At 45.0% G+C, this 13713-nt stretch overlaps 1 protein-coding gene across 15 annotated transcripts in view; it reads right to left on the bottom strand.

Moving 5' to 3' along the window:
- GIT2 (GIT ArfGAP 2) overlaps nucleotides 1–7826 on the bottom strand; it is a 68960-nt gene extending 61134 nt beyond the window's left edge. For 13 of the 15 annotated variants that reach the window (XM_017879674.1, XM_017879678.1, XM_017879677.1 and 10 more), the window contains exons 1-4: nucleotides 7614–7826; nucleotides 3042–3175; nucleotides 1111–1223; nucleotides 65–170 (exon numbers count right to left, since the gene is read on the bottom strand). In XM_017879674.1, coding sequence (XP_017735163.1) covers nucleotides 65–170; nucleotides 1111–1223; nucleotides 3042–3175; nucleotides 7614–7665 — 405 coding nt within the window. In that variant the 5' untranslated portion in view covers nucleotides 7666–7826. The remainder of the gene's footprint in view (nucleotides 1–64; nucleotides 171–1110; nucleotides 1224–3041; nucleotides 3176–7613) is intronic. The other 2 variants (XM_017879684.1, XM_017879687.1) reach the window with 1 other exon arrangement.
- Nucleotides 7827–13713: the final 5887 nt, after the last annotated feature.

Genomic DNA, 13713 nt, shown 5'->3' with positions numbered 1-13713 from the left:
TTCCAAATAAAACAATATGCTGTCTTAGCCAGCTCTTTTAGGAATTTTAAAAAGTGTGACCCACCTTACTAAGATCTTTGGCAGTCACACTATCATCATCCCGGCAGGGCAAGCGATGGACGAATGCTAACATCTGATACTTGGCTCTGATGAATTCTGCTTTATTGGGACTGGTTCAAAAACAAAAAAGAAAACAGTTCACTCGTTCAGATACAGCAATCCCCATTGTTTGTACTGTAAAAAGAAGAGGAAGTAACCCACATCCCCCACTTGAGAATAAAATGAACAATGCTCAAGTAAGTTTCAGCAAGGTTTAAGACCTGAAGTTTGGGCCGGGCGCGGTGGCTCAAGCCTGTAATCCCAGCACTTTGGGAGGCTGAGACGGGCGGATCACGAGGTCAGGAGATCGAGACCATCCTGGCTAACACGGTGAAACCCCGTCTCTACTAAAAAAATACAAAAAACTAGCCAGGCGAGGTGGCGGGCGCCTGTAGTCCCAGCTACTCGGGAGGCTGAGGCAAGAGAATGGCGTAAACCCGGGAGGCGGAGCTTGCAGTGAGCTAAGATCTGGCCACTGCACTCCAGCCTGGGCGACAGAGCGAGACTCCGTCTCAAAAAAAAAAAAAAAAAAAAAAAGACCTGAAGTTTGAAAACATACATTAGTCATTATAATGGCTGGGACGGCAGAGTACCTGCTTTTTATAGTAGCCCTCTTCTCTGTGTAATTGTCTGAACTGACCTAGCAACCTTGGGAGAAAGCACCATTTAGTCCCATCTTACAGGTGAGGCAACAGGCAGACAGGTGCCCAGACCTAGATTTCTGGTCTGATCGCCTCTTATTTGAGTATACGTTTAAATCTGATTACATTTACAGACTCCAAGCCATGGTTTCCAACTGAGCAAGCCACTTACTCCTGCCGGGTGGCCATGCTAAACAGATGGTCCTGCCCCACCCCATTCTGCATTTCTAATAGCAAAAAGCCTGATGTATGACTAGGGTAAACCCCTCCTCTGCTGCCCTTGTGGAGACTGACCAAAAATAGCTGCACTCCTTTCAGTGGGCCCCATTTGTTATGAAGAAATAAAAGTATTTATAAACATTCCACTCACTGTACTTTATCCTGTGGATTAGCTTTACGTCTTCCACTCATAATAGACGCAGGGTCCAGCAAAGAATGCTCCCATATAGAGTTAGCACCGTTATTATACAAGGTCTCAACCATCTAAAACCAAGCAGACAACATAAGACTTTAATTTCTTTTCACAAATATTCAATGGGGATCAGTGACTGAACAGGGTAAACAAAGTCCTATTATAAACACTAATGTTAGGAATATCATTCATATCACTGTTTTCTGATTTGAGAATGAGAAAGATGATCAATCTGTATGCAGGATTCAGCTTTGACTAGTAGGATACTTAAATACCTAAAGAAGTGTGACCGAACTATTCTTATAGAGTATGAAAGACAAGCACTCTGACACCTCAGAGCAGGGTTTCCCAAACCTAATTAAACACTATTTTCAAGATTCCTAACGACCCATGTACTGTCTATATTATTCACATAATATTTCTTTAAAGCCACTTACTTTTAAAAACAACTACAGTTTGATGTGCTAGTTATAGCTTTCCTATACACAGTAAAATAATGCAACCATTAAAAAAAACCATGTATTACCTACATCTGTCTTGAATACCACTGGTGGTTCCACATTTGGGGAATTGTTGCTTTAGGGTCAACTCTGGCATTCTAAACTACTCATCTCTGGACTTTACTGAGATTCTATAATACAATCTGGCTTTGTAAACACAGACAGACCTGAGAGCAGTAAACAGCCCCTTTCACATGAGCGTGAGCTGTTAGAAACTTCTAAGCAAAAGTCAGTAATAAATCATATCTCCAAATTTCATTTCAAGGCATGACTCCTAAAACAGCCCCATCTGTTTTTTACAGCAGTGTAGCTATTTTCACATCAGTGATCCAAACCCACTTGTTTTGGCTCCTTGGTTCACATAGGCAAGTTTAAGGGATATGTGCAGCTGTCAGAGATTCAGAGAAATGTCCAATCAAGACAAATGAAAGCAAAACACATACTTAACCTTGAGTTCCAAGAGAACTTGAAGAATGTGTACCCCAAAATAGAAGTAAAGGTGACATGACATTGGACCCCAAATAAAACAAAGAGCCCATTTAACAGGGTATTCTACATGCAATCAAAACATATTAATTTAATTTGGTCTCTCTGACTAGTAACAGAGCTTTAAGAAAACTTAAAATGTTTCAGAAGTTTCTGAGGAATCCCAGCCCATGCCACTATCAAAGCAGAAAACATGTTCTAAAATATTAGCAGGTACTCAGGAATAAGTACATTAAAGAAAAGTTTTTCAGGCAGTAGCTTTCAGAAACATTCATTATCATGCATAGAAGAGATGGACTACTGGCTGGGCGCGGTGGCTCATGCCTGTAATCCCCGCACTTTGAGAGGTTGAGGTGCAGATCACTTGAGTTCAGGCATTCAAGACCAGCCTGGCCAACATGGTGAAATCCCTTCTCTACTAAAAATACAAAAATTAGCCGGGCATGATGGCGGGCACCTGTAATCCCGGCTACTCGGGAGGCTGAGGCAGGAGAATCGCTTGAACCCTGGAGGCAGAGGTTGCAGTGAGCTGAGATCACGCCACTGCACTTCAGCCTGGATGACAGAGACTCCGTCTCAAAAAAAAAAAAAAAAAAATTTTTTTTCTAGTGACAGTCTAGAAAATCAACAGTGCAACATTACCAAGGTACTTTAATGACTATCCATCTATGTACCTATAATTGAGCTGTTTGGACAAGATTTATGTCAAATAGGAAGAAAAGTCTTAAATGATGAATTCAATACAGATAATATTTGTAAGTAGCATTGATGGGCATGCCATCTCTATTCAATTATGAAACAGTTTTGTCTTATGGAAGAAGTACGCCAGGAGAAATTTTAGTTGTTAACACGATGAGCCCTAAAATGTAAATTACCATCAGGAGAATTCTTCTTATCCTTTACCTGAAGCAATGTTGGAGGCCATGGTGTGTGTTTCAGATGCCTCACTTGGGAGATATGACGCCCTAGACTCCGATGGACACTGCAGCACTCATCACATATAAACGTTCCCCTATTTACTGATGCCCAGGAAGGATCTGGAAAGAGAGTGAAATCTCAGTGGCAGGGATACCAGCAGGTTGCTATACCACCAGATGGCGAAAGACGACTGAGGTTTGCTTTGTCAGAAAAATGAGACATTTTTGTTTTAGTATGCTCATCAATGCATCGAGCTGGTTATCTTGTCGGATGATGTGACCTAACTTGGCTGATTAGGTACGATGCTAATTGATACTAAAAACATCAGTGGGAGCCTTGGGTAAACAGCTATCGTCTTTCTGGTTCAGGGCCACAGTTTGTAGCCCTAATAGTGGATCTACCATTTCAGATGCATGCTCTTTCATTCAAGGTAAGAAAGCGAACTGAGAGGGTACTGACGAATGATTTTGGATCCATCTCCATAAAAACCAAGATAATACAATTTTTTTTTTTTAAGATGGAGTCTAACTCTGTCACCAAGGCTGGAGTACAGTGCCACAATCTTGGCTCACTGCAACCTCTCTCTCCCAGGTTCAAGCGATTCTCCTGCCTCAGCCTCCCAAGTAGCTGGGATTACAGGCATGCACCACCATGCCCGGCTAATTTTTGTATTTTTAGCAGAGACGGGGATTCATCGTGTTGGTCAGGTTGGTCTCAAACCCTGACCTCAGGTGATCTGCCCACCTCGGCCTCCCAAAGTGCTGAGATTACAGGCGTGAGCCACTGCACTCAGCCAAGATAACATAATTTTCACAGTGAATTATGCAGATAGCATTTTCTGCAGTAAATGGTGTAAAGACTGCTGTCCTAATTCACTGCTATGAATCAAGATGCCAATATGCTTAGCAGAAAGCTGCGAGTTACAGAATCATAAAATCACTCAGCTGCTATGGTTCTGAGAACAGGGAAACCTGGCCTCTTCCATTAGGAAATGTTCTATGATGTCCACCAAAAATTTTTTTTTTTTTTGAGACAGTCTCACTCTGTTCCCTAGGATGGAGTGCAGTGGTGCAATCTCGGCTCACTGCAACTTCTGCCTCCAGGGTTCAAACGATTCTCCTGCCTCAGCCTCCCGAGTAGCTGGAATTACACACATGTGCCACCAGCTCAGCTAATTTTTGTTATTTTTAGTACAGACAAGGTTTCACCATGTTGGCCAGGCTGGTCTCAAACTCCTGACCTCAGGTGATCCACTCGCCTCGGCCTCCCAAAGTGCTGGGATTACAGGTGTGAGCCACCGTGCCCAGCCAATTACTTGTTTTACATAAACTACCAAGTCCAATCCTGCAATTGATCTGAAAAAAAAGAAGTTGCAATAACAGCAGCTTCACAGAGGCAAAGATGTAAAATAAAAATGAGTAATATTTTTAGTGTGTGTATAATACTTTTTTCCCTTTAAAATCATAGAGCTTCATTAGATGTCCTTGGAAACATGGGATAATTTCATACTTGGCAAGCAGGATGGATCTGGGTAAGTAAACTGAATACTTCGAAACCTCAAAGAAAGACCTACATTTCATCAGACTCACAATGGGGTGACAATAGGTGCCACTTAAGCTGCCTGGTCAAAGGGTTACATTTAAAATTCTTCAATGTCCACAAAATCTCTAAAATGCATGTACACCATCTTTACCATTTTTTAAGTTTATTCAAACCCATTCAAACCATATAATGAAAAGTTATGGGCTTTCAATCAAAGACAAATCCTGGGACCAAGTGACTATGGTGGTTAAGAGGGTTGGCTCTAGAGACAAGCAGTTCAGGGTTTGAACCCCAACTCTGCCACTTCTTGCACAATGATCTCAGACAAGCTACTTCTTTGAGTGTTTTCACCATGGCTCAAATGAGAATAACAACATATCTCAGGATAGTGAGGATATAGAGAATAAGTGAGGTACCTCACACATAGTAAAGTAGTAACGTTAGCTGTTATATCTTTTCTAAATTATTTTCTCAGTAATTCAGATATTTTCTAGATGTGAAATTCACAATCACTGGAAAAAGTTTCTGACGGGAAATATTTAAAACATTGAACATTTCATGTGACCACTATACTACTATACTGAAAATCTCCATGGAGTTTTCAAGTAATTGAACTCAGAGTGTGATGTATTTGAAACGAACCAGATTCATTAAAAAAACAAACACACACACAAAAAAAAGTAGAATATTTAAGAAGAAGTGATCATGGTTAAATGTTTGCATAAAATAAAACAGAATAAAAATAATTGAATTTAGTATAACTGTTACTATTACTATATCATCCTAAAAAGCAGAGATTGGAAATGTCCAGATGAAGGAGCTCTACAAAGATGCATAACAACACTGCTTCCTGCAGTATAGTACTGTCACTAATGGCCAAAAAAAAAAAAAAAAAAAAAGACTGTTTTGAAGCATACCTTTGGTTTTCACTTATCATTCAGAGGATTTGCACTATTCTTTTTTTTAGCAAGTATTTAACACATATTAATTAAGACAAGTATTTGACTAACCACTTTAGCGTCCTGGATCAGAATCCCATGGAAAGAATATTAGAATAGTAACATAGTAAAATAAAAATAAGTTTGTATGAATGAGATTGGGTAAAACCCTTTAAGTTCATCTGTAGGATTTATGCCTGGGCTCCAGGGACACCACAAATGAACTTCAAAAATGTCCGTGACTCCCCTAGACAAATCTTAGGTAAATTCGTTCACGTGCATTTTAGGGGAGAAGGCCTTAGCATTCATCAGAATCTCAAAGGAGTCCCTAACCCTACAGGTAATTCTCTCAGTAGGGTTTTGCAGAAAAGGCAGCACAAATTCCAGGCTGCTCAATTTCACAGAATATTTCAAGGTAGCCTACTTATATTCAAAACAGGAAGGAAGTGACTCAAGTCTCTGCAGATCAGGCGTATGAGACAACAACTAAAGCAATACAATGGAAGAGAAAATGTTCTGAAATGCACAAAATGCTGCAAAAGTATATTTAGGATGGCAATGGAGGAACAATTTTGCTTTGCCCCGTACCCCATCAAGAAGCAAAACAATATGCATTCCAAGAGGAAGTTAGAAGCTAGACACATGTGAATCAAACACATCACAGAAAGTTCAACTGAAAATAGGCAAGAAAATAAGGAAGTTGAACAAGTAACATTTTTAGAGAAAACGATGGAGTTTAGTTTGTATAATTCACATTAACTTGGTTTAGAAAACGCTTCTTTTTAAACTCCTCCATACCCCCTTCCTATCGTCAAAGGAAACTGGTAACACCTGCACTGTACGAGCCATTAAAACCACCACATGAGGTTTGAGTTATCACAGTTCTATTTACAATCAGTCTTCACTTCCAAATGACAAGCTGAAGATCAGAACAGTTGCAAAGCCAGTAGTGTTCAATGATTTGATTAAGATTGTTTATCGGACACTATTGTGCCAAGAAAGCCATGTTACCTTCGAATTAACTCAAAGCCAATACATCCAAGCACCTAAAACAGCATGTAATAATCTATCCAGAGACCCGACAATTCAGCTGCAATTGCTGAGACACGCTTGATCTCTAAATGTGAATATCATGTATGAACAGTTATGCATCATTATAAAGGAACGGCTTTAGCGTTTCAATGCCCCATATTGCTGGTGATTTTGCGTTTGTTTCAGTTGTAATCAACGTATGATTTAGATAGTCAATTCTAGCTTTAAGGGACTGCAAGGGTTCTATTGTAGACAGCATAACGCAAAAAAGAAAAGCCTTAGATGATATGATCCTACGAGTATTCATTGAATCTTCCTCACCACTGAGCGTGATACTCCCGATTATCCTCATCGAAAAAAATAAGGAAATCAAGCCAAGTGACCAAGTAAAGTCACGAGCCCAAGGTCACCCAGAAGTAAAATCTAGTTTGAACCCAGGCCATTCAGATCCTCAAACTTGAGACACGCACTGCCTCCTAAGTGCTGGTTGTGTCTGGAAGACCCCGATCTCCTGGCAATTCTCCCCGACGGAGTAGCTGTCGGATGTCAGGAGCGGGGAAGTCATCTACGGGGACCCTCTGGCGAGACTCAGGGAGTGTCATCCTCCCCGGGCAGGGCACCCAGGAGGAGAGGGGGTCTAGCGGGAGGTGACACCTGCAGCCTCTAGAGGCTGCAGCCGGGAGGACGCTCGCATTTTACTTCTGTAATTGGCTTTCCTGTGGATTGCCCAAGCCCCTTCCTGTTGGGGGAGCAGCCCTGGCCCCCGTCACCTCCCCAGCTGGCCTGGGACGGAGAGAACGGGAGGGAACTAGAGGAAAGGGAGGGCCGCGAGGTACGGGGAGGGCGGCGGCCCCCTGCCCGCCAGTCTCTGACAGGCCCGGGACGGGTCCCGCCCCAAGGCCGCCCCGGACTCTCTTCGTTGAGACCCTAGTAGCGGGCCGCGGACGCTTGACCGCGGGATGCCGCCTGACCTGAGTGGGCGTCCCCGGGGTAGGGGTCCGGGCCAGGAAAGCAGAGGGGAGCGGGCCCGGCCGGTGCGACTCACCCGGCCCGCTGCAGTCAGCGCACACCTCGCTGCTCCGGAGCCGTTTCGACATGGCTCCCGCCTCCCACCTGCCGGGAACTAGAGGCCCGGGGACAGCAAAGGCGGCGGCGGCGGCGCTTCCGCTCTAACGGGTCCCAGCGGCGGCGGCACTGACGGCGGCGCCTCTCCCCTCAGCGCCTTGCAGCCTTGGCATAGCACGCAAGCGCGGGGAGGCGCCCTTCTGCGAGTGTCAGGTCATGTGACCGGAAAGGGCACGCTGCCTTGTCGCCATCTTGAGTGAGGGCAGGAGACTGCTGGACCGTCATCTGTCCTACCTTTAAATATTGAATTTGGGTCTCCCTCTCTGGCAGAAATTCCCCTTGTCCCAACTGATTAATACCAGGGGAAGCAGCAATATCTTGTGATGAGAACCCTGCAGCCACAGCCTTCCTGAGGTCAAGTTCATTGATTCATTCCTTTATTCAACAAATATTTATCAAGTACTTACCATGTTTTATACAATGTCCCAGCCACTGGAGAAACAGCAGTGAGCAAAGACTGAATTTCTAGTCCTTTGAAGCTTGCATTTTACTGAGGTAGATAAAGTAAAATAAGAGTATATTATATGATTCCAGGCTGGGCGCAGTGGCTCACTCTTGTAATCTCAACACCTTGGAAGGCTGAGGCAGGCGGATCACTTGAGGCAGGAGTTGGGAGACCAGCCTGGGCAACATAGTGAAACCCCATCTCTACTAAAAATACAAAAATTGGCCGGGCACGGTGACTCACGGCTGTAATCCCAGCACTTTCGGAGGCCGAGGCGGGTGGATCACGAGGTCAGAAGTACAAGACCAGCCTGGCCAAGATGGTGAAAGCCTGTCTCTACTAAAAATACAAAAATTAGCCAGGCACAGTGGCAGGCGCCTGTAATCCCAGCTACTTGGGAGGCAGAGGCAGGAGCTTGAACCCAGGAGGTGGAGGTTGCAGTGAGCCGAGATCATGCCATTGCAATCCATTCTGTCTCAAAAAAAAAAAAAAAAAAAAAAAAAAAGATTGGCCAGGCGTGGTGGCGCATGCCTGTAATCTCAGATACTCAGGAGGCTGAGGCGTGAGAATCACTTGAGGCTGGGAGGTGGAGGTTGCAGTGAGCAGAGATCGCGTCACTGCACTCCAGCCTGGACGACAGAGTGAGACTGTCTCAAAAACCACTTCAACAACAAAAACAAAAATAACAAAAAAGATTATATTAGATGATTCCTTATTTAGGCTTCAGTTTTAATCTCATCTTCAAAATTAAGATAATGCATTGTTTACTTCTAGTCCATGATTTGTTTTTGTATGGCTTGCTACTTAAGAATGATTTTACATTTTAAAGGGTTGCCAGATGAAAATGAAGGAGAAGAGAGAGAGGGAAAGAAAGAAAAAGAGGAAGAAGAATATGCGACAAAACTTGTGACCAGCAAAGTTAAACATTCATTTTGGCTAAGGACAGATGGAATAAATTATGGGAAAAATGTGATATAACTGCTGGATAGTAACCCCTCAGTAAATAGTAGCTCCCATAATTATGGATATTGCTATTATTTTCTAATTACTGTTTTTCTTCATATGCGTGGAATTTGAGAATAAGAATAGCTAACCTGGGATAATTTACAGAATGGTGTGAGATAAACACAATGAAATGAAGTGAATCAGTGTGCGGGAGAAAGGAGATGTGGCCCTAATACCAATGATTACTTATTGTCTGTCTTACATATAAACACAACTATGATCTCCATTCAGCAAATATTGAATGCCTGTTGTGAGCCAGGTACTATTTTGGTTTTAGATACTCTGGTAAGCAAAACGATGTGGTTCCTGTCATTGTGGGGTTTTCTGATTAATGAGATAGGGAGGTTTTCAAAAAACATGGGAAGATGAAGAAGAAGAACATTAAGTTGCAAAAGGCATCTGAAAGAATGAGAAGTGCTGGAAGAGGCCTCAAAGCACCAGTCTTGAGTTCATCTCTACAGTGTGATAAATGTGTGATGTAGGAATAATCACAGAATTCCCACACATTCCACAGTTAGAGTATCCGGGTGCCATCCTGGTGCTCCTGCATCCTGTTTTGGTTTAACAACTCACAAATCTGGGCTCCACATCTGTGGAGAATGGATTAGGTTGGCATTCTTGAACAGCTGTGTTGCAGGCATCTGAAGAGCTGGATGTGCATATGCTCAGAGGGCAGAGGGAATGTTTTCACAATGCATTAAATAGCTTCACCCTGCTATGTGGTCTAGTTGTAGACAGCTGAGCTGAAGCAGCAGCAGAAAGTTCAAGCCCATGAGTAGCTAGCTGTAAGTTGTTTTGGTTCTTCATTGAGTCAAGGAGGCATAGTGCCTGAAACACAAAGAATAAACTTCATATTCGCAGACTGTGGTCAAATACGTGTATTATTTATCAATCCTTTCAGCCATAACCTCAAATCCAAAAAGCTAGCTTAAAAATGACACTCATATATGGACTAAAATCACCACCATAGGTAGCCATTGAATCATAACCTGGTTCGGAGTTCAAATAGAAGCGGTTTTCAACTGAGGACGATTTTTCTCCCCGAGGCGACATTTGGCAATATCTGGAGAGACATGTTTTGGGGAGTGCTACTGGCATTGAGTGGGGAGAAAGACCAGGGAAACCGCTCAGCATCCTACAAAGGACCGGACAACCCCACACAAAACTGCCCAGTTCAGTATGTGCCGAGGTTGAGAAATCATGAAGTAGAAATATCCCCTTTCATGCAAATACTGTATTTGAAGCCACTTCGCCAGGGTTTAGAGTTCCTCCTTCAAAAATTATCCGGTGTTGCCCACTTCCAAAATGGCTTTTGACCCATCTTGGAAGCATCGGCCCTGCTCCAAAAAGGCTGCAAGGGTGTGGGCAGCTGGAATGGTTTGGTCTGGGGCTTAATTGTCACCCCCTGACTGTAGAGCCAATGGAAGAGGCCCAGTTGTGGACCGAACCACATGGGGCCGCTGGAGCAGGGGGAAAGAAGCTGGGGACAGGTAGACGGAACTTTCCGTGTGGAGATCTTTGGCCAAGAGAATGAGCCGCAGCTCTGGTCTGTGGTCTGCACTGGGTTTCTCGGTGTGAGCTGGAGGTGGGTGCAATGGCGTGGACCTCGGACCCGGTGCCCGAGGTCGCCTACCCCCGCCGCGGCATGCGGTGGTTCGCTCTCCGCACTTCCCTGTTTGGGGCAGTTAGGTCTGCAGAAGTCGGTCCGCGAGCTGTCAGCGCGGGCGGGAACGCCGCGGGGCGCGGGGTGGGCGCGGCCGACCTGGTCACTGAGCCGGCCCGCGACCCCTGACCTCCGGCGCGGCCTGCACCCGACCGGCTCAGCCGGCCGGCAGCGTAACGCGCCCTTCGCTTGCTTGCTGGCCGGCCTCAGGGCAGGCGGGCGGGCGCGGGAGACCCCGCCAGGGCCGAGACTTGGGGCTGGCTGGCGGGCGGCGAGGACCCGGTTACGGCCTCCTCGCCATGTCCTCGGCCTGCGACGCCAGCGACCACTACCCCCTGCACCTCCTAGTGTGGAAAAACGACTACCGGCAGCTCGAGAAGGAGTTGCAGGGCCAGGTGAGGGGAGGGCGGGGGTCCGACTCCCGATGGGGACTTCGGGGAATCGGGGGTCGTTTCGCCTCCCTGAGCCCATTTCCAGCCCTCTGTCCCCGGGATCCCCAGACGCCTTCCACTTTGCAGGTGTGGGACAGTCCTAATAATAGGACACGTATCGAGTGCTTACTGTGCCACGGACTTTTTAATATCTTGTCTCTACCTTTCCAATAACGCTGGAGGGTAGGTACTGTTACTTTTCCACTGGACAGAGAAGGAAACTGAAGTCCTCAGAGGCTACGTGCCTTGTGCGAGGCCGCCCCGCTGATAAATGCCAAGTCGGGATTTTAACTCGGGCCGGATGGCTCCGGAATGCACCGTCTTAACCATTTTTAGGTTCTGCTGCCTCAAAGACGTAAGAATAGCACACCCTCCTTGTTGTAAGGAAGGGCTTGGTTGGTTTTGGAGTCCAGGTTCTAACGCGCCCTGTGACCTTGGTCAAGGCATTTTCCCTCCCTGGCTGACGTTAACTTAGCTGTAGAATGAGGATGTTGGTGCTGGGGCAAAACCTAACACTTAACTCTATTGATAGGTCTGGGGTGAAGTCCAGGTGCCGCGTTTTAACATACTCCCCAGGGAGGCTGATAGCTAGCAAAGTTTGAGAATCACTGGTTCTCAGGCTCCTTAAAATCCCTTCTTGTTCTAAAGTGCTTTGATGCTTTAATGTTTTCATTATTGCCATCTCTTTAAAGCAGTAGTGCTCTCAGTTGGAGGTGATTTTGCACCCCCGAACCCCTGGGGACATTTGGCAATGTATTTTTGGTTGTTGCAAGTGGGGAGTGGGTGCTACTAGTAGTGGGTAGAGGCCAGTTATGCTGCTCAACATCCTGCAATGGACAAGACAGCCCCCCGCAACTAAGACTTATCCAGCCCCCAAATCCAATAGCGTCTTGGTTGAGAAACTCTGCCCCCCGCCCCCGCTCTTGTTGCCCAGGCTGGAGTGCAATGGCCGGATCTCCGCTCACTGCAACCTCCGCCTCCTGGGTTCAGGCGATTCTCCTGCTTCAGCCTCCCAAGTAGCTGAGATTACAGGCATGCGCCACCACACCCAACTAATTTTATATTTTTAGTAGAGACAGGGTTTCTCTATGTTGGTCAGGCTGGTCTCGAACTCCCGACCTCAGGTGATCCGCCTGCCTCAGCCTCCCAAAGTGCTGGGATTACAGGCGTGAGCCACCACGCCCGGCCGAGAAACTGCTTTTAAAGTATCCCAACAATTCTGGGAGATATTGGTGCCCTCAAGTTTCAAGCTAACAAACTTAGCAGTTAGGATGAGGATTTGTGATTATCTCTGAAATCTAGTATGGTTGTTCTTGTTGGCTTCATACATTTTATCCAGTGTCTTACAGACCTGGTTTTTGAATGACTCGAAATTGGTGCTATAATTTTCAAGAAATTGTAGAGGAAGAGGAACATTGGTTGTCTTATGGTTGACAAAAATTGAGACAGTTTAGCATTACTCCATTTGGTGAATGGGTACTGCAAGCTGTGTGCTTGCAACCTGCCATATTTAAGGTGGTTGAGCCCCCACCAAGAGTCCAAAATTACCCTCTTTTCTTTTCTTTCTTTTTTTTTCTTTTCTTTCTTATTTTTTCTTTTCTTTTTGAGATGGAGTCTCGCTCTGTCATACAGACTGGAGTGCAGTGGCGTAATCTCAGCTCACTGCAGCCTTCGCCTCCCAGGTTGCAGCGATTCTCCTGCCTCAGCCTCCTTAGTAGCTGGGATTACAGGCTAAGTTTTGTATTTTTAGTGGAGATGGTATTTCATCATGTTGGCCATGCTGGTTTCAACCCCTGGCCTCAAGCAGTCCGCCCGCCTCTACCTCCCAAAGTGCTGGGATTACAGGCATGAGCCACTGTGCCCGGACATTTTTCATTTAAAAAGAATTCCAGATACAATAAACTTTTGTGAGAGTCATCGTTCTTAATTAGGTGACAGGGCAACTATTTAAGAGTTAAGGAAATATGACACATGCCCTCAGACTAAATGATTCACCATTAGGCATTTTAGTATACTGATAATTTAATTCCTTTTCTATTACTAGACATGGTACAGAGGTAAAAACTCCAAGACTCAGCTAGGACACTTTAAAAATGACCAGTTTTGGTTTTTAGGCATCTGCTTCTTTTGGTGCCCAGGCTGGTCTTGAACTCCTGGACTCAAGTGATCCGCCCGCCTCAACCTCCCAAAGTGCTGGGATTACAGGTGTGAGCCACTGTGCCCTGCCCAAATCCTGTATTCTTAACCCCTACTATACTTCTTTCAGTAAAAATAACTTCATTTCAAGATTATGGAGAATAAATAAGGAAGATAATGGACCTGAAAGTGCAGGCATATGGTAATTGGAAACGATATTTACCAGTAGCTGCTGCTATTGTAATCATCATTTGTAAACCTGGGGATTGAGCTTCTTTTCTCTATATTCCAGTTTTTCTACAAGGAAGATGTATTGATTGCATAATTAAAACAAAAAATT

The sequence above is a fragment of the Rhinopithecus bieti genome, unplaced genomic scaffold (assembly GCF_001698545.2).
Source record: "Rhinopithecus bieti isolate Rb0 unplaced genomic scaffold, ASM169854v2 scaffold_11933, whole genome shotgun sequence".
In the NCBI taxonomy this organism is placed as follows: domain Eukaryota; kingdom Metazoa; phylum Chordata; class Mammalia; order Primates; family Cercopithecidae; genus Rhinopithecus; species Rhinopithecus bieti.
This window is presented reverse-complemented; position numbering and strand designations above follow the sequence as displayed.